Raw genomic sequence first — 23,244 nt, 5'->3', positions numbered from 1 at the left:
TTGGGATGCTGTCCGAAATTTTTCTGTTTTTTTTTTTTTTTTTTTTTTTTTTTTTACACCCACGCCTTTGATGGCGGGGGGTCCATGATGAGCAGATGCAGTAGCTGAGACCACATGTAACCTCTGATCTAACAGAAAGCCGAGGCTGCACAGAGGGCAATGCCGGCTGGCTCTGGCAGGAAGTCTGATTCACGGCCTCTCCATTACCCTGTGCTTCCTGCAAGACAGAGAGAGGATTTAAGGCTCTTTCCTAGCATAGCATTAAGGGACTTCTGCTAGAGTGTCACCTGTTCCCCTTTGAGTATATTTATTGTCTGGTACATCTGCATCCATGGACAGGGTCGGGGTGTGGGGGTGCAGCCGCCACCCGTAAGGACAAGCTGGCCTGGGAATGTACGTTCCTCAGGGTACTCTAAGTGTTCATTTTTGAACTGCCTGACACAGCATTTGTGAGTACGCTAGTAGAAATGTTTTCCCACTTGTGTTCTTTAAATTCCAATGGAAACCATTTTTAAAACAAGACCAAACGTTCCACTTCGGAGTTTGAAATGCAGAGATGATTGCAGCATCGTACTGGCTCTTAAAATTGACTGCAGACCAAAATATGATTCATCCATTGAAATAAAAGCGTGTTGCAGAGCTCATTTGGTCTGGGTAAAATTCCAGCGGAACAGGCCAAGTTGCCGTCCCGCGCACACGCTCGGTAGCCCTGTCCCCTGCCCAGCGGCTGCCAGGGTGCTGTGGGTCCCTGAGCCCCCCCGTTAAAGCTTCCCACAGGCTATGCCCCCTGAGCTGCCCTGGCTCTCAGCTACAAACGTCAACAAAACCACATTTTGAAGAATGAAAATCTTCAAGATGTGAAATTTCTCCTGCCTCCCTCTTTTCCTTTCCCCTCGTTCCCCTTTCTCTTTGGAAGTTTGGAGGTTGCTGTCTGCTGTTAAACATGGGGGGGCTGGGGGTGGGGGGAGGAGCAGGTAGCAGGTGAAATGAAAAGCTTATAAATTCAAAGCAAGTTTAGGAAGGTATGTCATAAACTGTGAAGTTTGGAACTGAGGTCTGGACATTAGCAAGACTTTGGATGTTTGGGTGAATTCAAAAATTGCCAGAGATTATTTCTTTCCTGATAAGAAGGGGAGGATAAATGTAGACTTACTGAAGGCCTCACAGCTTCTCAGTCTTACAGATTTTAAATTACAGTCTTGATTGTCAATCTGGGATAGTTGTCTCACGATTTTTCTTTTGCTGCCACAGACAAATTTTTCACATGGTGTAGAGGATAGAATTTCTGGCCGTCTTCACTGCTCTTCCCTTCTCAAGCCTTTCTTTTTTCTCTCTCTTGGCTTGCTGCGGAGTAATTCTAGCCTCTCCTTTTACTTATATATGCGTCCCTTGGGTTTTCTCCAGCATTTTCTTTATACAAATAACTGTAAATTTAAGTGTTGATTTTTGGGAGAATCATAGAAAATGGAAATGGAAATGACCTATTATAATAGATTATTCAGACCGGTTCCCTGCTGATGCATAATTGTTCCCTATTGTATATTTTATAGTGTTCTGTCAAGTGCATTTTTTAAACATTCTGAATGTTTCCATCATTTCCTTGAGGGAGAAGAGTCCTTTTTCTAACAGCTCTCTCCATCAGGAATTCCTCACTTTTCAGCCTGAATTTTCTCTTTTTCTTTCAATTGCTTCTCTGGCCATTTCTATGCCCTTGGCGTAGGGATTTATTGATTGATACTGTTTTATTCCTTTCCTGATCCTTAATCCTGTGAAAATGCGTATGATGTTTTCTGCCTTAGAAGGTATTTTAATCAAGACACATACATTTCAATCTTTCAACCTTTGATGTAAATGAATTTGTCCTACAGAGATACATTTTATAGCTCCCATTTGGATGTTCTTTCAGGTTTTTTAGATATACACCAGCATAGCCAGTTTTGAAACCTCTGTATTTTAGCTTTCTTCTCATTATGTAAACACTTAATTATTGATCTATATCTGGTGTATTTGGATATATGGTCAAGTCTGTAACACAGGTTCCAAATTAACTGTATGCTGCGGGCTTGGAGTAGAACTCAAACTAGTTCTCTGCATGGCCCTTTGGGATTATTACCTCCAATGCAAAATTGTGTCAACGCAAATGACCTGCTTTCAGAATTAGCTCAGTTTCAGAACAACACAATTTCACTTGAACCTGTTGGAGTGGGTCCAGAGGAGAGCCACAAAAATGATCAGAGGGATGGAGCACCTCTCCTGTGAGGACAGGCAGAGAGAGTTGGGGTTGTTCAGCCTGGAGAAGAGAAGGCTCCAGGGAGACCTGGTTGCGGGCTTTCAGTACTTAAAGGGGGCCTACAGGAAAGATAGGGACAAACTTTTTAGCGGGGCCTGTTGCGATAAGACAAGGGGTAGTGGTTTTAAACTAAAAGAGGGTAGATTTAGGCTAGGTAGAAGGAAGAAATTTTTTCCAATGAGGGCGGTAAAACACTGGCACAGGTTGCCCAGAGAGGTGGTAGGTGCCCCATCCCTGGAAACATTCAAGGTCAGGTTGGACGGGGCTCTGAGCAACCTGATCTAGCTGAAGATGTCCCTGCTCATTGCAGGGGGGTTAGACTAGATGACCTATAAACGTCCCTTTCAACCCAAACTATTCTATGGTTCTCTAACTAAAAAAACCCCAAATGCTTGAAATCAGTAAGGCCAGTGCTAGGTTAAACATAGTATATTTTGTCGGAGTTGCGCTAATTTTGTGCATTGAGGTTTGTTTGTGTTGTGTTCCTAATCTGTAAATTCTGGAGTCCTTCTCCAGAATTCATGTATCCCAGTCCTGCAGTGCCCCAGGTAATGAAGAGGAGATGGTGCTGCGCTCCTTGTAGACATGATAGAGCGAAATAATCTCCCAAGAGCCCCATGGTTACTTTATTTTTTTGATTCTGTGCTTACGTGCTGCAATTCCCATTGCCCTAAGGGCAGTGTTTGTATAGCTAATGTATTATGTCACGCCAGGATTTTCTGCTATGTAAGTTCTTTTCATCAGAGATATTTTCATCTTTAAACAGCTACAACTTTAAGATAATTATTAGGTATTTTATAACATAAACACATCTTAGGATAATAGGAATACCTGGAAATGTATTCTGCAAAAGAAATGGTTGACTAAATTTACTGGATTTTCTGAAAAGCCTGTGGATGATCTAGGTTGCTGTACACAGCATGTGGCAATTATCGTCCAGACTGAGACAAAATAATGGCATATTGCAACATTTTGCCCCATATTGGTACACCTAGATGTTTATACTAATACTTCTGAAGGAACAATAACTTAGAGATCAGTTTAATTGATTTGATGTTCATTGCACAATATTCAGTAGTTTTTAGAATGTTTTACACTATATATTCTGAAAAGCATTAGCATATTACTTACTTATGATGCGCTACTAGCACAAAACAAGTATTACAGTATAGATGCAAGCCAGAGATAACATCCTTGCTCAGAATGACTACAAAACTATATTTTGGAAAAAATGTGTACTTCGGGGATAAAGATTTTTTATTATGATGATTTTCAGTATACCAGGCAAAATCCAGACACAGGAAACAAGATATTCCCTAAAGCAGTTACTATAGAACAGGGAGTGTGCCACACCATTCTGGTTAGTGTAATTAAAGGAAAGGGCTAAGAACCATAAAAATGTAGAAATTCACATGGAAAATATACAAATCTGTTGTATGCAGTGACAGCTCTTAAATAACTGTTGAGAGCTGACTTTATAAATGTATAACAGGAATAAAGGGAAGGAAAGGCTGTAATGTATATGCCATGCAGTACAAATACTGCTGTAAAGTCATTGCCTGAAAATTGATCAAATAAAAACAGAAGAATGTGCTAACTTTTGATCTTTTCCATATAGATCTAAAGTCATGATCAATTGGTTTCAGTAGGTTCTTTGAAATCACATAAGGGTTCATATGTGCCAAGTTTTATATGAATCACATGATAAGGTCAAGAAATACAAATTCCAAAGCTGACTTTATATACCCAGTCCACATATGACTGTGATACCACAATACCATATGTTGACTATAATAGTGGGTATGTAAATACTGTTCTTGAAAGGAATCCGTTCAGTAAAACTCAAGTAAAGCAATTATAGCAGTTTTTAATTAACTGAAAATGGGAGAGAATAACATCAAGAAAATCTCCTTAGATTGTTAACAATGAGCAGACATTCAGTAATTAACATAGCAGTCTTGATAATAAAGAATAATTGATTATTTAGAATTTAAGACCTGTAGTGCCAGAATTGAGGACTATTATAATGAAGGTCATGAGTTGCTAAAGATTAAGAAACCTTTTTACACTACTGGATTTGCCATTCGTGATATGTGGAAAATGAAGACAAGGAGGAAATTAATTTTGATGTACTATTGTAGTACTATATACGGATCAAAGGAATACAATTCAAGGTGGTATGCAAGAATAGCTACTAATTAGCTATTGAGCGAAACTCCAAAGAGAATGACAATCTGCATTGTCATTATGCTCTTTATTCCCGAGATCTGTTAGCATTCTGGTCTTTTAGCCTTCATCATTTATCTTTCCATATTATTTTCTCTGCCTGGCAATGAATATACAGTCTCTAAGTAGCAGGTTTTGAGCACAGATTCTCTTCTAAGGACTCCTTAAGTGTTGTCATAATTAAAGCTAAAATCGTGTGCTATTTAAAGTCATCTTGTAGTAACTGATGTCTCACTCATATTCTACTTGGCATTTTTGTGGGTTTTCTACATTTTGTGTAATTACATCTTTGCCCTCTTGCCTGTGTATGTATGCATTGTTATACACATGCATCTGTCTGTAGACACAAATGCTATGTATAAAAGTAGTATTAGAAATATTATTTACTGTGTTACATTTAAAACTTTTTTATTTAGTCAGTTATATTTAATGCTCACATGAGTTGATTAATCAATTTTGTACATAGCATTTTATTATGTATCATATTCCTGGAATATCATTATTAGTATTAATGATTATGATCATTATCACCTGTAGATCCTGGGAAGACTCTACCAGAAGCTCTGGATTATTGCAAGATTTGGTTGCAGACCGTAGCAGGAGAGGTAGATGCTAAAAGTGGTATTCCGCCTCCTCTTATCACTGTGCAAATTAAAGACTTCCTTAATGGACCAGGTAAACATTGCACTTAAATCTCTATTTTCTAATGTAATCTATTGGTAGATATGCACACATTAGATCATCACAAAAATGTTGTATTCCTTGCTCATGAATGGGGAAATTTCCTCCAGCAATTACTCTGAACTGAAATGAAAGTTGAGGAATGTTTAGTCCTGAACCAGTCCTAGGTTTAAGGTCTAATTATTTATTTTCTTCCCAAGGTAAACTTAGAAATTTTACTCCTCAAGAAGGCAGATTTCCAACAGAATGAAACCTACCTGCGTCTAGTCCTGGAACAACTGAAATTTTATTACAGTTATGTTTGTAAAAGTTGACTTTTGAAATGTTTCCGAAGATTTTTATAAGCCGCCTTTTCTTGGGTTCTTTGGAATCTGGATATCTGACACTGCAAATTCCTATAACCTATAGTGTCAATACTGTAAAATTTAAAAAATAGTGATATTGTGTTCCTTTAGTTAACACAGAGTATAAGTGGTGTAGCATGAAAGTTTGTAAGCATTTACTTAAAATAGTGTGACTTGAAGTTTCACTCCTAGAGTGTCAGAAACTTCTGCAAATTGAAGTATGTCATCCATTCTCTATTTTGTGAATTATGTATTTATAACTATGTTCCTATGTAGAATATAAATGAGGTTATATTAGAAGTTAGAAAATACATTTACATTTACTTGTGCCATCATAATTCATCTCTCTTATGCATATTTGTTATAATTTGTTGAATTGTGTAACTTTTTTTTCCCCTGAATATCTTTACTTCACTCAGCACACCGAATGAGCTGTTACGTCATTTAGTGAGCAACTCTTCAGTACTGGGTTTTCCTATTCATTCGGTTGTCTATTCATACAGTCTTACAGCACACTATCTAAACCTGGCTCTACAGTAGAATCACTTATTTCCTCTGTGTTGCTTACTGCACCTCAGAAATACCAATTTACTTGCACAGCCCTCCCATGTGTGATGGAATAGTATGCCCTTGCCTTTTCCTGGAAGGCAACTGAGGCACAGGGAAGATAAAGATTTTCTTGTTATATTAGGGTTACCAATTTAAAACACACAATTTAGTTTTCCAAGGTACTTAAAAATATATAAATTTAGATGTTGGAAATACCGTTCATATTGTCTTTGGGTGAAGCAGTAATCGCTTCTGCATATCAGACCCCACAGTTTCAAATTGATCAACCAGAGCATGAGACATACGTATTTACCCACTGACTCTAAATGCTGTGGTTAAGTAACTTGAAAGTCCATTTTTTTGCATACAGGCAGGCAGGAATCTCGGGGGAAGAGTAAAGCATGTTAAAAACCTCAGCATTGCCCCTTTTTTTGTTTTCTGTGCTTCCTTAAAAGCATTATTTTAAGAGAAGATTTTAAAACTACCTGAGAATGCTGAGCTTTTGTTATATTGATCCCTATTTGGCTTCATTAATAGGACTTTGAACCTTCGGACCTACTGCATGTTCCATTGCCGTTTGAACTAAAGGATTAATTGATAATAATAGTAGATTTTCATTCTAATCATGACCAGCACCAGAGAGGTAGAGACACCTAATATCAGTGGTGTTTATAGATAGCTGATGAAAGCAGAGGAATATCAAAAGTCGGGATTTTTGAGTTCTATTCGAAAGCCAAAAGGAAAATGTATTCTCTCTCAAGACTAAGATCTTCTGGTCACTGCTGCCAGATTGGTTTTCTTTTATCCTTTTTTTTTTTTTTCGTTTTTATTCTTTCCAGTTTTTTGGTGTCATCCCTCCCCACATCTGGCAGATTCCCGTATTCCTAGACCCTTCGTCTGTGCATTCCCCTTTTCTCAAGGTTCTCACTGTAGTTTCCTGGCACAATGTTTATTTTATTACACACCTGAAGGTGTTTCCCTGACACTCTCCTGTCAGTAGGACAAACTTCTGACTAAAACTAGCAAACGTGGAGGTTGGTACCAGCTTTCAAAGTCTATATTCACAAGTATTCCGTCTACCCCATTCTCAACAATTCAGTCAGATCCTGAATCAATGTTACATCTCTCCCCTCCATGGCATTTGGCTAAATAGGGAACTGAAAAGCCATAAATTAATGCATCATAAACTTCAGTCTGTTTATTCTCGTAAAGCCTATAAAACTTCAGAGATTTCCTCCAGGATCTCTTCTTAGACAAAAGACAATTTTTTAATCATCTTTTTGCTGCTAATTGGAATTATCATTACACGTGACTCAACAGTAATAACTCTGAATTTTAATGAAGTGTTTTGCCGGTATAACATAGCAAAACAGCTCTGCATTCCTTTGCAGATTTTTCTGACCTCAGCTGTTACCACTATGAGATCCTCTTCAAATAAACTAACCTTTACCAAGAAGCCTTCCTTGGGGGCTGGAGGTTTCGTTGGATGAGTAATGGAAGGCGCTTTCCGCATGCGATTGCGTCAGAACAGCACATGCAAAGAGTTATGAAAGCTTGACAGCTCCTCAGCAGGCTACTGGAAAATAAGTTACTAACTGTCCTGGGGGGAAAGTCCGCTAACCACAACTTCTTCCAGGGTGAGGTAGCTTGGCCATCAGCGGGCCTGGAGAAAGTGTCCACATCACCGGATCCTCACTAAGCTGGCAGTTGTTTATTGAGGACAAGAACCTCAGCAAAACTCCCGAGGGCTCATGTAAGGTCACCAGACAAATGATATTTGTGATGGGAGACATCACAGTTAATAAATTGAATAAATAAATGCACTGCTGGAGGATGCTCACGTTGTAGGCCTCGAAAGGCCTACTCTTTTTTAGTGAACATTTGGCAAATAATGCTGCTACTAACTGGCATATTTTCTAAGGACATGCTGTGAGTTTCCATATTCATTTATGTATATGTGTTTTATAACTGCGGTAAGTAAGTTACTAAAATCCATTGGATGCACTAGTAGGTACTACCTGTTGGGTGCAGCTGATCTGCTTTTCTGAAAAGTCAGCACATTTTTAAAAGCTGTGCCTATGCAGACAAAAATCTGGATGTAGCAGCTGTGATAACTATTCAGTTTTCTGTATAGATTTTAAGTGTTCATAGTTCAGTGATTTAATTGTAATGTAATTTTTCTTACAAAATACATTGTTGGTGTGCTGAGGTTAAATTTCAAATATATAACAATCAAGCATGCTTATGTTTTATTATGCAAACTACTATGCAAGCATTAAAAGAAAAAATCTGCAAGCGGTTCCCAGTGTTTGCTGTGTTAGATAAAACCAGTACTCCTTGTAAATAGTTTGTCAGCTGAAGTAGATAAGTAGATAGTGTTCCATAGAAAAATCGTATGGTTTTACCACACAGGAAACCAGGTTGTCAGTCCATATTAGCTCGGAGATCAAAAAACTACAGCAAGTAGCTAAACTTGGAAACCACTAATTAAATGAGAATAACAGGATACATTAATGCACTTCTTGCCACATGAGTTGATTATTTTGTACATTTTTGGCAACTAAAGAAAAATGATATTTCTTCCAGATTCAAGGTAATAGGATCCTAGGAGAAATAAGCATTCATCATCAGGCCTGTGGGAACAGACCTCAACTTTAACCCCACAATGTATTAAAGCACTATTCTTTCTCTTTCTACAGTAACTAATTATTTTAAATTTTTTGAATTCCACCTACATCAGTTTACATGACCGTCTCTTTTATATTCAGTCTTACTGGATTGTACATCTAATTCTTGTCTAATACATATAAGTGAACTATTTATTGCTTCAGCATTAGATATTATTCATTAGGTGAGGAGCAAATATGACCATCTTGTTTTAATAGTTTTTGAAAATTTATTATCTTTACTGTCTAGTTCTTTCTTTGTTGTTTTTTTATCAACACTGCTTTCTTAGCTATAAAAGCTGTCTTTTTGATGTATTCTTTCTGCATGCAAATGATACAAAACATTTTTATGAAGTACAACTTCTTATAAATTGCCTTAAAATACTTATACATGCAAAATATAGGTTGTTTATGCCAAAGTCCTCTTCCCCCAGCAGTTTCTTGGGAAGATGTTAGGCTAGGTGTGAAATAACGGCAGTCCTTGATACTTCACCTTTCACAGTAATTTCAACAGAAGGATCTATCCAGGCAAACTACGAGACACCGTGTCCCACTGAAAGACAGTGTGAGAACTGGGGGACCTGGTGGGGGGGCTCTTTCCTGCCGGTCCCTCCCTGGCATGGTTCAGCACCACGAGGGGCACAGCCCTGCATCTAGGGTTGCGCATAAAAAGCAACGCACTAAACTGCGCCATGGCACTCTCTCCAGCTTTTTTCCCCCTGTTTGCAAAGGCAACAATTGTATCCATTAGCAAGGTCAGTGGTTTGGAGAAACCTGGAAAATAGCAGCTACCAGAAACCCACTAGAATAATATCTCCAGCAGGTGATAGATTAGTTGGAACAAATTGGAACCATTGCACTTCAGCAATCCTGGTTTCTTTCAAGCTGTTTTAAAAATGTCGTCATTTTAATACACAATATCAGCCCTGCGGAACAGTCCACAGCAGGTTAATTTGAATCATATGATGTATCACTGCCCTCAGCTGACATGAGCTCCGTTCCATGTGTGAAGCCATAATAAATCCATTCCCAACCGAGGCAAATTCCCTGTGAGAAGGTGAACTAATCCAGGCCTCACACTGGCATGTTAGCCCTCCGTAATTGAAAGCAGGGCCACCTGTTCCCAGCACAGTTAGCCTATAGAGAGAAAATTAGCATTAGATCAGATACTTAATATATTGAAAAATCATTCATACTACTTGCAAGTTCAGCTGTGGGCTGCTTAGCATGACATCATATATAAACCTAGGAATGTGCCCACTTGATCCCAGTTTAACAGTTTTGTTAACCATGGTGTTTGTTAACTTTGAAATGAGAATTTTTTGATTTAATGAGAGCTGACACGTGAGAAGGGGAACTAGCCAGGGTGCAGACTTTTCTAATTAACTCTGGGTCATTTGCAAAACTTTTGAGCTTTCTAGTAGGGTTTTTTTGCCTTTGCTCTTTTACAAACAAGTTTTTAAAGCACTGACACTGTAGCCATGGAATGATATTTATTTGATTAAGAGGGCAAAGAGAAATATTCCAAACAGGTGTACCAGCCTGTAGGTATTGCTTTGTTTTTGACACATCGATTGTCTGTAATATCAGTGTAATGATGTGTAAAATTATCAAAGTACCTTTCTAGAAGCAATGTCTACAACACTTAGTTTAAATGAAATTTAGTTTCTTAAATGTCTTGGTACTGAAAATGAAGACTGCACACTGAAGCCACATGGATAAGTTTCGTATCTTCTTCAGCATATTGGCATTCTTTTTAAAACTTATTTAAAACATTTGCCCCATTTTCTGAAATCCTCTTTTTGGGTTTGGGTTTTTTTTTTTGTGGGTTTTTTTTCCCCTCTTTTAATGTATGTCTTCATATAGACGTATTATTTGGCAGCTAAAGCAGATAATAAAGAGTTAGTATTTATGGGTTCTTTTCTTTTCCGCAGACCTGCTCCATGACCTGGAACAATTTATTTCATCTCACTGTGTTGTGCTTCAACTTCTCCGACTCTGTTGAGAGAATTAATGTTTCCCTTACCTGGGATTTTCCTTTCGTGGTAGTGCCTCCCAATGCCTACATTATAGTTTTGGCCTCGCCGCCCAACCCTTGACACACTTCTGTCATATATTTGGTAGTTGCAGAGTTCCTTCCTTCAGTCAATATCCTATGAATAGCAGGAAACCTCCACCCTTTATTAACGGTATTTTTGGTCTTCTCAACCTACAACAATTTATTCTGGTTCAATTGTGACAATTTAAGAAAAACAACAGAATTACATCACTGAGCCTTGTCTGAAATCTCAAGCCCAGGCACTGGCTAGCAAGAGCTGCTAATGTCGATGTGTCACCTTTGCATGATGTCAATGACATACTAGGTCGTGGAAGTAGGAGTTGTTACTGCTGGGGAACACCCCGCATGGCTCAAGCTGCCTGAAGGCTGCAGTTTGCCATATTGGCCTTAGAGAGCTGTTTCTGTGGGACTGCAGCACACACACAGCAGTAGGTAGAAATACTAAGCAATGACTACCAGCCTCTTCCAGACTAATTGGCATCTGTCTCACAGAAGCAGAGCACAAGATGGACTGCAGATGGCCTCTGAAGCCTTGTCTCAAGTTTCTTCCTTCTTTTCCCTTGATCCAAATTGGGAATGATAAATTAGAGGATAAAACCAATTCGTTTATATTCTTCTTGCTTTTCAATTTCTTTTAATTTGTCTCTCTTTTGATGCCTGACCAGGGACAATTGAGAACAGTACAGCTAGTCTTTTCTTTACATGTCTCTCTCTTTCCTATTTTTATAAATTTAATTTTTGCAATTCAGCCATTTCCCTGTTACCAAAGGGCCACCCTGACTCCAAATCAGAATCAGGGCTCAAGATTACCTTTACCTTCCTCAGATTTCCTCTGTTAGACTCCTTACATCAGGATGGGTGGCTCCTAGAGAAAGTATATTACCGGTGGTAAAATGTTTCGTGCCTGTTGTCTGTTCCTCTCCTGTTTAGGACTAGGAAATTCAATCCTCCTAAGAGTTTAGGACAAATAGTTTCTTCTATAGCAATACTATTAAGAAGTTTAATATTTTACAGCCTTCTTGGGGTAGGAGAGAGCAAGACCTATGTCCAACCTGAGGAAGAAAGACCTGGCCTTTTCTATATTAGCTATGAGAAATAAAAGATCCACTGCAGAATGAGGGGTATGAGAAGTGAACAAATTCTTGGGAAATGCCATATTTTTCTCTCAGAGTTCAACATTTCTCATAGTCTATGAAAAGATCCCAGTCTTACAAATAAAGCTTTTAAATAATTTTCATGGAGTTTACTTTCTGGTTTTTCAGATTAAGAGTATACTATGGTAGTTTATTAGTCATAGAAATAGTAACCTGGTGTACATTAACTTATGGCCTGTATTAGAATAAGCCCACTGACTTAGTAAGAGCCGGGATTGACCTAAAGCAACTTGCTAGGAGCTCTATTATTTTTCTGTTACTTGTACATCCTTAGCCCACAAAATAAAAAGTCCTTTTGAGTAATATCATTATCCCAAGTTCACAGAATAAAATTATGTCTTCACAGTACAAATCTGAATGTTATGGAGAACAAGGGTAAAATACTCATAACCCTGAAATTTTTTGTCTGAAGCTCTAAGTAATAAAATGACAAAGAAAGAAATTGTTTCAGACAGAAATTTCAGAGTGCTGCTTATAGATTTTCTTTTATAGATGTTATGATTTTGTTCAAAAAGGCCATATTGAATCCATTGGGTTTTTTGTAATAGATTTCAAAATACATAATAAATGTAAGTAATATGATGACTAATGGGTCAAGTGAAGTTGGAACTTTTTAAATGAGAAAATAGCTGGAAACAGTTTTCAGGAAACTATTCCAGTTGATTTTTGGTCCCCCACAAGGTGTACATTAACATAAACTCCGTAGAATCGCCTCTGGGACCTGAATTCCCTCTCTGATTTCATTATTGCAACGTGATTCTTTTCCTTTCGCTGTTAAGTCATCTCCTGGTGTGGTGGGAGCATATAATAAGTGTAATTTATTTATATTTATCTAATCTCCTTTTAACTCAATAGTTATTTCATCATTCTGTTTCCTAGTAGCAGTTCAGAAAGTTGTGAAGGATAATTAGAAACTAGTAATTGACAGACATGGATTTACTGGGTAATCTAAAGAGATGTCATGTAGAAATTGAGAGAGAGAAAGAATAATTCAAATTCAACGCTCAAATGCTACACTGTAATAAAAAGAATATTGCTTTGATATCATCTAAGTTCAATCTGATTTAAACATAACCAGAAATAACTCACTTGAATGCAATCTATTTACAAGCGCAGTAATTTCTTTGTATTTGTTTGCTGGAAATAGATAAATAAGTTATTGCTATTATGTCTGAAATCTAAAGAAAGCATTGGGATATAATTATGGTAGCCAGTCACTAGTAGGCAAAGGAGAGACTGATGGAACTGAGGAGTTAATGGTGGCTTTGAGCTACCTTTTGCCCTGTCTTGTTCTGATGTAATTTTGGACAATTCAAAGAGTTGTTTGAATTATAGGAACCTATGTTTTCCTACCGGTACAGAATCTGCACAGTGTTGTGTGGTGTGCTTCCCAAGGTGTTTAAAATCGTCTAAAAAGACTGTTAGCTGTGGATTTTACACCCTAGAAATTTTATTCAAGCTGCATCTAGGTGACCCTTTATATTGTAACATCTCTTTTTTGCCCTTTTTGTGTGACTGGAGAAGTGGCTGAACATCTATCTTCATCAGCTGTTATAAATAGCCCTTCATATTTCATCAGTTTTCACTGTTTCTTAGAAGGAATGTTAAAGCTTCTTTTACAGTGCTAAGTGTAAAACAGTACAAAGACTAAAACACATTTGATTGCTCAATTGGATTTTTATTTTTTTAATGTTTTACTTAAAATGCCAAAGAATCTTCTTACATAATCTCTCCCCAGTTGTAAAAATAACCTATGTCATTATGAGATAGTTAAAATATTTGCAGTGAAGGTTCCAGAGTTACACTTTCTACAATTGTGCTTCTGGCTGCCATAACCTTCTCTCAGGGCTGATTCACTGGATAATAGTAACTTAATACAAACCTTTGTAAAGTTAGAAGTCATGACAACGTTTTTCTGTGTGATGTGCAGTTTCCAAACAGAAAACAGGGAAGTCATTTGCCCTAGTGTCTATTGTTTTGTTGCTTTCTTGGATGAGCGCAGCGTTTGTGAAAACAATTTGACACTGTCCCAGATGACATCATTGTCTCTAAATTGGAGAGACATGGATTCGATGGATGGACCACTCAGTGGATAAGGAATTGGCTGGAGGGTCGCACTTAGAGAGTCACACTCAACAGCTCGATGTTCACGTAGAGACCAGTGACAAGTGGTGTTCCTCAGGGGTCGGTATTGGGACCAGTGCTGTTTAGCATCTTTGTTGGCAACGTGGACAGTGGGATTGAGTGCACCCTCAGCAAGTTTGCTGACGACACTAACCTGTGTGAAGCGGTTGGCACACCCAAGGGATAGGATGCCATCCAGAGGGACCTGGACAGGCTGGAGAGGTGGGCCTGTGCCAACGTCATGAAGTTCAACAAGGCCAAGTGCAAGGTCCTGCATGTGGGTCGGGGCAATCCCATGCACAAACACAGGCTGGGCTGAGAATGGATCAAGAGCAGCCCTGAGGAGAAGGACTCAGGGGTGCTGGTTGATGAGAAGTTCGACATGAGCTGGCAATGTGCAGTCACAGCCCAGGAAGCCAACCATATCCTGGGCCACATCAAAAGAAGCATGGCCAGCAGGTCGAGGGAGGTGATTCTGCCCCTCTACGCCGCTCTGGTAGGATCCCACCTGGAGTACTGCGTCCAGCTTTGGGGCCCCCAACATAAGAAGGGCATGGACCTGCTGGGGGGAGTCCAGAAGAGGGCCACGAGGATGATCTGGGGCTGGAGCACCTCTTCTATGAAGACAGGCTGAGAGAGTTGGAGTTGTTCAGCCTGGAGAAGAGAAGGGTCCAGGGAGACCTTATAGCATCCTTTCAGTACTTAAAGGGGGCCTACAGGAAAGATGCTCATTTGTTTGGTTGGGGGTTTTTTGGTTGGTTTTAAACATTTCATTAGAATAACACTGCTTTCCATTTGAGTATCATAAATAAATTAATCTCCTTTCTCCATTCAAAGGGAGGAGAGGACGTCCCATGATGTGTGCAAAAAAGGCGGGCGAGTCTTGGGGTATTCTTTAGTGCCAAGAGGGGTGGAGAGATTTTCAAGTGTTATGACATTTTTCTTCCCTTGGTTTTAATTAAAAATATCAATGCATAACTACTTTGAAAAATCTTCCATATTGATCATGCGTGGTTTTGGATGCCTAAAAATCTTGCTCTCTTCTTATGTCCCGCTTCCTAGCTTTGATACTTGCCTTTCTGCTAGGCCCATGTGTTAGCTAGTGTTTTGCCACAGTTTCTAGTTCAGTGTTGAATGCTTTAACACAAGAGAAAGGATTTTCAATAAACCGGTAATTAAAATTTTAAGTTACAATTGAAATATTTTTTCAGTCTTAAATTTCAGTTAGCCGCGGCTTGTTGAGTACTACAGACTTTTTTCTAAGATTGTTTTGAGTTTTTTAATTCAGCTGTAACAAATCTTACATGGGCCATTAATAAGTTTCTCTTATCTTTGTAGAAAAAGTGGTAGTTTATAATTCAGAGACTTATCTATTCAGATACCAAAGCATCTAACGGAAATTTAGACCCCCCAGATATTTTAGGGGGTCAGAAAAGTGCTTTGTTATCTGCCTGGGACTCCCTGAAGTCAGTATAAACCTATGCTTAAGAGCAGCTCCAAAGCTCTGCTCCTGCAGCACTTTACTGTTGTGGTAAAAACTTGTAATTTACCAAAAGAGTGGGAGAATGGAGCTCATTCAGTTTGCATCAGCATTAAGAGTAGAACATGATCCTGGACAACTTGAAACTAGGTCCTAATTTTGGTGAAATATTCATTAATCTGTGTAAAACCTTGAACAAACGGTGTTTCCTATATATATTTATAATGAAACTTGAAACTAAGTAGTGCTGTTTTCTCTGAACATTCAATGTAGCTTAGATATATGCACAGAATTTTAATCATTTTTGGTTCTTGGGGGTGGGACGGTGGGAATCAAACAGCAAAGTGAAAAGCAAACTTTCCCCCCTCCCCAGGGTGGCTGTCTCATTACTGAGTGAAAGCTGAATTTAAAATGAAAAAATTTAAAAACCAAACTAGACCTGGATTCCCGTAATGAAGAGTAATGTAGTGATTAAAAAGGCAGATAGCAGCACAGAAATAAGTTTCAACCATTGTAAAATCCTGCTTCCTATCTGTGAAATAATCTTGGTAATTACAACATCTCAGCTACTAAAATATCACTATTGTCAATGTTATTCATGTTAGCTGGGATTTCTAAAAATTCTGTGAGACTTTTAGTAGTCTGGGAAGTACCAAAATCCTTTACTAAGGAGACAAAGAACATTTTAAAAATATTGGATTATTCTAATCTCCCTGGAAAACAAAGAAATCTAAACATACTTCAGTTTTTAGATTGGCTTTTTATTCCACATTTCATCTTGAAAATGCTTTGAAGAATACTGTGTATTAGCTATGTAGGAAACAACAGAATATACATGTTAGTCACTCATTTAAATGTGTTGAAAATGTTCACTGTTGGCTTTGGAGTTTAGTCAAATAGTTCTACTGGATGTAAAACTCAAGAGAATGTGAAGTATATTTTTATTCTGACACAAAAGGACTAATATATTTACCCTCCTACACACTCAAAGTGTGTGTCTTTCAGATAGCTGTGGTGATCCCTGGGAAGAAACAAGGAAATACAATTGACATTGTGACATGTTCCTTCCTTTAAAACAGTATCTAGTGAAGAATGCTTATAGTACTTTTCGTGATGTTTTAATTTGGATTTATTCCTAAAAATATAGTTTCCTTATATTTTATCATTGATTCAGTCCTTTTAATGAGACATGGTAGAAATGATGTTATCTCCACTAAATGTCTGATATGCTTACATTACTTGAATAAGTGTGCTATAGCTTCTCATATTTCTTTCTCCAATTCTGTCCTACAGCTGACGTAAATGTGAATGTATCAAAACCTTTGAAAGCAAATCTCAGTTTTGTCAGACTTGATCAAATAAACCAGTTTTTGAAGAAAATCATAACCAGAAATGATGATGAGTCCAGGAAGGAGGCTGCTCCATCAGCTGGCATTATTCCGGATGAGGATGTCGCTTTGATAACCAAACACCCCAGTACCACGGATTTGCTACCTGCAGCACACACCAACACTGCGCAAAAGGCTTCAGTACAAGAAAACTTGTGGCAAGCCCTTTCATGCTTCCAGAAAATTTCCATTCACACCGTTCAAATGGTTGTTTCAATGGAAACCATACCACATCCCAATAAACCTTGTTTGTTAGTCTCTTTATCAAACCTCAGTGGGAGCCTGAATATTAAAAGTGGACATAAAACTGCAGGTAAGAGTTTTTGAAAGTTGGAAGTGCTACTGATTTGTTCAAGTGGTGGCCTAGTAACCGTTTTAAAGCATGGGGTATTGAAGGGAGCTCCGCTAGCTAACAATAAATCCACAACAGAAAATAGCAAATCCCTGATAGACTCCATGACCCGAGTTTTCCTTTCAGTGAGGCAGCACCTAAGAGTGCTTAATTTTGTAGTTAATATCCCCTAGCTTGTAATTATTAATTTATTGACGGAATTCTGGCTAGAATAGTGGTTCTTGTAACCTGGTATTTGGATAATTCCGCACATACTTCAGAGGGCAAAATTTTGACAGTTATCACTCTATAACTACCTTTTCTTGTTAGGACCCTATATTTCTTTTTTTAAAAAATACAAAAATAATTATTCATAGCCCTGACTCATGCTACTATGTAAATATTGGGTCATACCATTATTCTCCTCCAGGCTTATGAAGTTATAATTTTTACATGCTTCCTTTGCTCAGCTGAGAGTCACCCAGGGAAAACGGGTGCTCCAGCCTCATTAAACAGAGCTGCGAGGAAACTTTACACCTTGGGTATAATTAACAGGATACCAGAGACTCATTTAAAATGAAGACATTTTGAGTGTCTTTGTAAATTGTTTTATTAGTCTTTTAATAAAATTAATAAGATGGTACATTTACATGATGTGGAGATGAGCCAGAAGTAGGTAGTTGGCAGAGTACTTGTGAGGTAAAATGGCCTGTAGCTGAGAGGAACAAGTTGTAGGCCAAGTGAGGTGGTGATTTATTTCGTTTTCAATCAGAAACATTTCTCCTTAGGCCAGCAAGTTTCAGTGCTTCTTTATTGTTTTAGAAGTTAAAAATGAAAAATTTAAGGTTTGTAGTACATGAAAGCCTGTGAAAGTGCTGCAGCCTGAAACTCTTGATTTATCCATAAATAAACAGCAGTACAAGCAGGAGCAGTGCCTGCATTCCCACGCTTTTCCAGTCAGATCGCAACCCCAGCATAGAAAGCACTGTAACTGAGTAAAAAGCCTTTCTGATGTCCTTTAAATAGTTCTAGTTTTCTTACTGTGTAATAATCCTCTTTCCTTCCATTGCTTCCTCTCTGTCATTTATACATTATCAGTCCCATGGTACATTATGGTGTCCACAGCAAGCTTCGATATATCAAAGCTGAGCCTGTTCCGTCCCTGTACTGGAAAGCAATTTGGCAAACTCAGCAGTGTGTATTACTTACCCTGGAGTTTTTCATCCTCCCAGGAGGATGTACCTTGCCTTGCATGTTAAGCCTCAAAAACATTTTGCTACGAAGTTCTGTTTCTTAATTCTTCTGGCAGTCTGAGGAAGCCAATCTTTCTTTTTCATGTCACAAGCTATACATGAATCTTCAGTATGTTTGTAGTCTGGCAAGCATTGTTAAGTAAAGCAATACTGATGCTGAATCTAATGAAAATGGAAATTACGTATTCTGTATGAAGAACTTTCATAACCAGACAATACGTAGGCATCAACAGACTTTTCACGTTTTTTTCCAGTTAAAGTTGCCTTTGCTTTAGAAAAAGAAAAATACATGTATGTGCATGAGGTTTTGCATGCTGTTTTGATAGCACAATAAATTGTTTTAAGTTTCAAGAAGTGTGAAAGACACTTCCACAAAACTGATTGAAACGGTCAAAAATTATTTTAATAAATTGTTTGGATTTTTTTATTTAAAATTATTAATTTGAAATTAAAGTGCTGATAGAAACCAAAGTGGAAGTTACAACTTCAGGAAAGAAGATAAATTACTCAGTCTGGGGGAAGTGGTATTATAATCTTGTGTTCAAATACTTTAGAAGAATACCACAGTTACTAACTAGATTTGTTTTATTATTGCAAAGAAATTAGGCAAGCTAACTCAATTAAAAAAAAAAAAAAAAGTGTAGTAGCTGTGTCTTGGGAGCAAGGAGTATTTAAACATGTCAGTTCTTCACTACTTTTCTTTTTACAAAAGGCTTTATAGATCTACCTTTGAGCTGAACAGGGTTAATGTCAGATATTTTTTTATAGAATGAAACTAATACGCAAATACTTCATTGGGTCTTTGATTTTACAGTCAAATAACTATTGTGACCATCTGCAGCAGCTGCATTTTACGAATTATTTGCTGAACCAAACTAAGCACGATGACAAAAGTAGTCATCTCAGATGTACTGTTAAAACAGAGGAAGAAAAAGGAGCATTGCTTGCCTTTTGTACAGTATGACCATCTGCTGTACAGATGTTATTATATAGAATGACTTCAGATACAATAATTGTAGAAAATTTTTATTAAAACCTCAACAATTTGCACTTGTTTACTTGAATCTGCATAACTCCCCAGTGAGACAACACAATACGCTTGGGGTTTTTTTGGTTCTCACTAGCTTTCTCTTTGATCCTTTTTGATGTGCTGACTTTAATAAACATAGTTAAAAACACTGTTCAAAAACATCATGGAAAAAACTACAAAGGAACAATTATAGCAGTAGAAACTACTCTAATCCCTTACTTACGCAAGCTATTTTTAGTGAAATATGTTTTTTTACACATTTTATGTGGCAGTGTTTTACAAACAGTGTAAACGACCCCTTTTCCAGATGAGTTTTAATGTAGGAGATGAAGTTGGTTTGTGAGGAGTCCTATTTCCTAGGAATTACTTAGCGAAAAAACCTTGCAAGAATGTATTGTCGACATTTTTCCTCCCTTATAGGGGGAAAACAAAAGTGCGTGACCTTGTGTAATGCTTTGAGTTTTTTAACAGAAATTAAGAAAGAAGATTGCCATATAACTTTTTTTTTTAATTATCAGTTTTCCCTCTAGACTTTGCTGGTTTAATCATGGAAGCTAAAGACCTTCTGTTTTGATTTTTCTTAATTTGTTACGAAAGTAAAAAGATGTAGCTTCTGAAATAGAGGGGCTAATTAGTTGAATTATTTCACTTCTAACAAAATAAATTCTAAGTGTTGAACACTCACATTGCAGTTGGATCAAATTAAAACACGTCCATTTCGACATATCCTACTGCACTGTTATACAACCCCAAACCCTTTGTGTGTCAAGGGACTTCATTTTTTGGACATTTTTCATGTTTTAATACAACAGTTACTTATAACAACATGGTTACTATTTCTGCTAGAATACTTATGTTCTCCTCTGTACTTATGGTGAAATTCCGAGTATTTTGGTTTCAGTAAAGCAACGTTGTTGTAGAATGTGATGCAGCGTATTGGCAAAACACAAACCAAAGCAAAATCCCTTTTCCAAAAAAAAGATATTATTAATTTTTCTTTAGAAGAGACTACCAGTATAGTTTTTCTGATACCTCAAGGGCAGGAGTCATACTGATGTAAATAAAATCATTTTCTGTACTCATTTTATATTTTGTGACTTACAGTTACAAGTTAAAACTTGTACCTATTTCATACAAGCAAATAACAAACATTTAGCTCATTTTTGGCAGCTTATTTGTACTGTTGACAAGTTCAAGAACTATCGTTAGACTTGGTTCAGTGAATTTTGTCCTCTGAAGTATGTGGCATCTTCTACAAAGTGGCTAGAGCTATCAAGTGCCACGTACCGAGTTAGATTTGATATTGCTTGGTATTGCACTTGAGGTATATAGCTCTCTCCAGAACAGTCATATGCCGTTAAAGTAGAAATAATTTTTAGCAATAAATACTAGGAAGTAGAATGCAATTCTAAACATACGGCTTTCAGTTAATTTAGGTTTGGTGTTGAAACTAGCAGTATCTACCTGCCAAAAGAGCAGATAAATGAGAGAAGTTGAGGACTGCACTCTCCCCAGAGTGAAAGACAGCAAGAAGCCTGTAGCCCCTCGGTCGAGTCTTATTTTGCTCTGGCTGGACACAGGAGGGAAGTCTTGCTGTTCAGCGTCTTAACTGAGAGAGTTACAAACATAAAATATTCCAAAGATCATAGACAGAATTCCCCAGTCCTTCATCCTGTATGCAGAGATGATTACTTTAGCATATAAATAAGGGAAAAAAATAAACACTAGTTGAGCGTATGATAATCACAAGTATTTTTACTAAACCTGAAAGAAACTAAATACTTAACATACTTTACAGAAATATTAAAAATAAAATGCAGCTATTAATTGGTGTAGAGCAAAGACCAAACTTAATTTTGGAGTTAACTGACTCTCTTGAGAAAACTCCGCTAAGGCGTTGTCATAGCCTTTGGATGCTGCAGATATGCAAGTTAGCCCATGGGGAAATAAAACATTAAATTAGATATGACTACCTAAAATAATATGCAGCAGTAACAAGCCATTTACAACACCCAGAAGACCTTTGTTACTTTTAGAAAGAAATATAAATGCTTTCCAACACTTGAACAATAGGAAATTAATTCTTTGTCAGCAAAAGCCAGAGGACAAACTAAATATTTAAATGGCCACTGGGATTGAGGTGGAAGTGCAGCTTGTAGACAGCTATACAAATCACTAACAAACCTTAATGAATATTGGGTGTGGGCATCAGGGTCCTGTCAGATTTGACACCGTGTCCCAAGTAGCTTAAACCCAACACTCAAGAAAAGGTGGAGACCTCATCAGGCCTCTAACATCTGGGATTTTATTTGTCATTTTGGCATACCCTGCAAGCGCAAAAGAAAGAGTAAAAGGGGATTATCCTGACAATGAAATGAGTTACTGAATCTTGTGATAATGAAAAGCAGAAGAATTCTAATTCCTTTCTATAGTCCCTGAGGTGGAGGTGCGTTTATAGTTCTGCAGGAGTATAATGTAGGAGGGAAGAACAGATGGCCTAAAATCCATGAAACAAGACACCACCTAATCCCAGGACTGAGTACCACTATTAATCCTGGTCAGATTCCCTACTGGTACTTTGTAACAGGGTTCAGAATTGCTACTGATGAACTAGCATGTTAAGTTGGGGGGGAGGAGAAAAGTTAGTTGTAGGTTGTTGATTCAAGACAGTGTGCACTAATTTTTTCTGTACAACTTCATTTACAGTTTAAATAACTCAACTTTAAAAAGTAGACTCCAAATGAAATTCAATCCAGAACAAATATGGTTGTTTTTGTAATCTCTTCGGCTTTATCGTGAGAGTAATTGCATATTTTATTGAGACTGGAATTTCTTTTGTTATGTGGATCCCAGTGCTATATGTGGCAGTAGTAGATGATGGTTTGAGATGGTTTGAGAAACACACAACAATTTATTGTTGTTTAGGCAATTATTTTATCACCTGGGAAGGGGAATCAGGAGAAACAAGGAAACCTGGAGGTTGAAATATAAACAGATTTAGTAGAATAAGACTAGATAATTAACATTAATAACACTAAAGAAACAATATTTGTCCTAATACCAATGTAAAATATACAAGGATTATACTCAGCCCATTCTATCAGTAGGAAGCTGTGTGCTCCCAGCAGTGCCAGTGTCAGACATTGCGAGCACTGCGGCTTCAGGAAGAAGGGAAGGGAAGGCCTCAGGGGTCCGGCACTGGGACAAGAAGTTCTCAGGATCACAACCATTAAGGAGAGAGAACTTCACCGCAAACTTTCTAATTTATATTGAATGTGACGTTCATGGTATGAGATAATCCTGTTGGCCAGCTTGGCTCAAGTGCTCGGGTCTCGCTCCTCCTCATCCCTGCACCTGGCTAGCTTGAAAACACTGAGACTTTGAAATCCACACACCATAGCTGGCTGTATAGTAAATATTTTCACAAATTCAGACACTATAGTCTTCTAAAAGTGCAGTCTTCCCAAGCATTAGAAGAGAAATTAGTCCTGTGTCACTCACACTAGGACAATAGAATATTTACATTCATCAGGAAATACAGATAACAGTGAAAGCTGAATATTTTCTTTGTATCTTGGATACTTTCTGTGCAATTCCTCCAGTTCAATCTACATTTTGCAGTGTGAGGTACAGAACAGAGATTAAGCATTATTGCCTGTCTGAAGGACC

General features: G+C 37.7%; 1 protein-coding gene across 1 annotated transcript in view; it reads left to right on the top strand.

Moving 5' to 3' along the window:
- Nucleotides 1-23,244, top strand: part of VPS13B (vacuolar protein sorting 13 homolog B (yeast)) — a 502,169-nt gene that overhangs the window by 387,241 nt on the left and 91,684 nt on the right. The window contains 2 exon segments of the mRNA XM_009891830.1: nucleotides 5,054-5,191; nucleotides 16,867-17,280. Of these exon segments, the coding sequence (XP_009890132.1) occupies nucleotides 5,054-5,191; nucleotides 16,867-17,280 (552 nt within the window).

The sequence above is a fragment of the Charadrius vociferus genome, unplaced genomic scaffold, assembly GCF_000708025.1.
Source record: "Charadrius vociferus isolate BGI_N301 unplaced genomic scaffold, ASM70802v2 scaffold15, whole genome shotgun sequence".
Classification (NCBI taxonomy): domain Eukaryota; kingdom Metazoa; phylum Chordata; class Aves; order Charadriiformes; family Charadriidae; genus Charadrius; species Charadrius vociferus.
The sequence above is the reverse complement of the archived record's forward strand: the minus strand, read 5'-3'. Positions and strand labels throughout refer to the sequence as shown.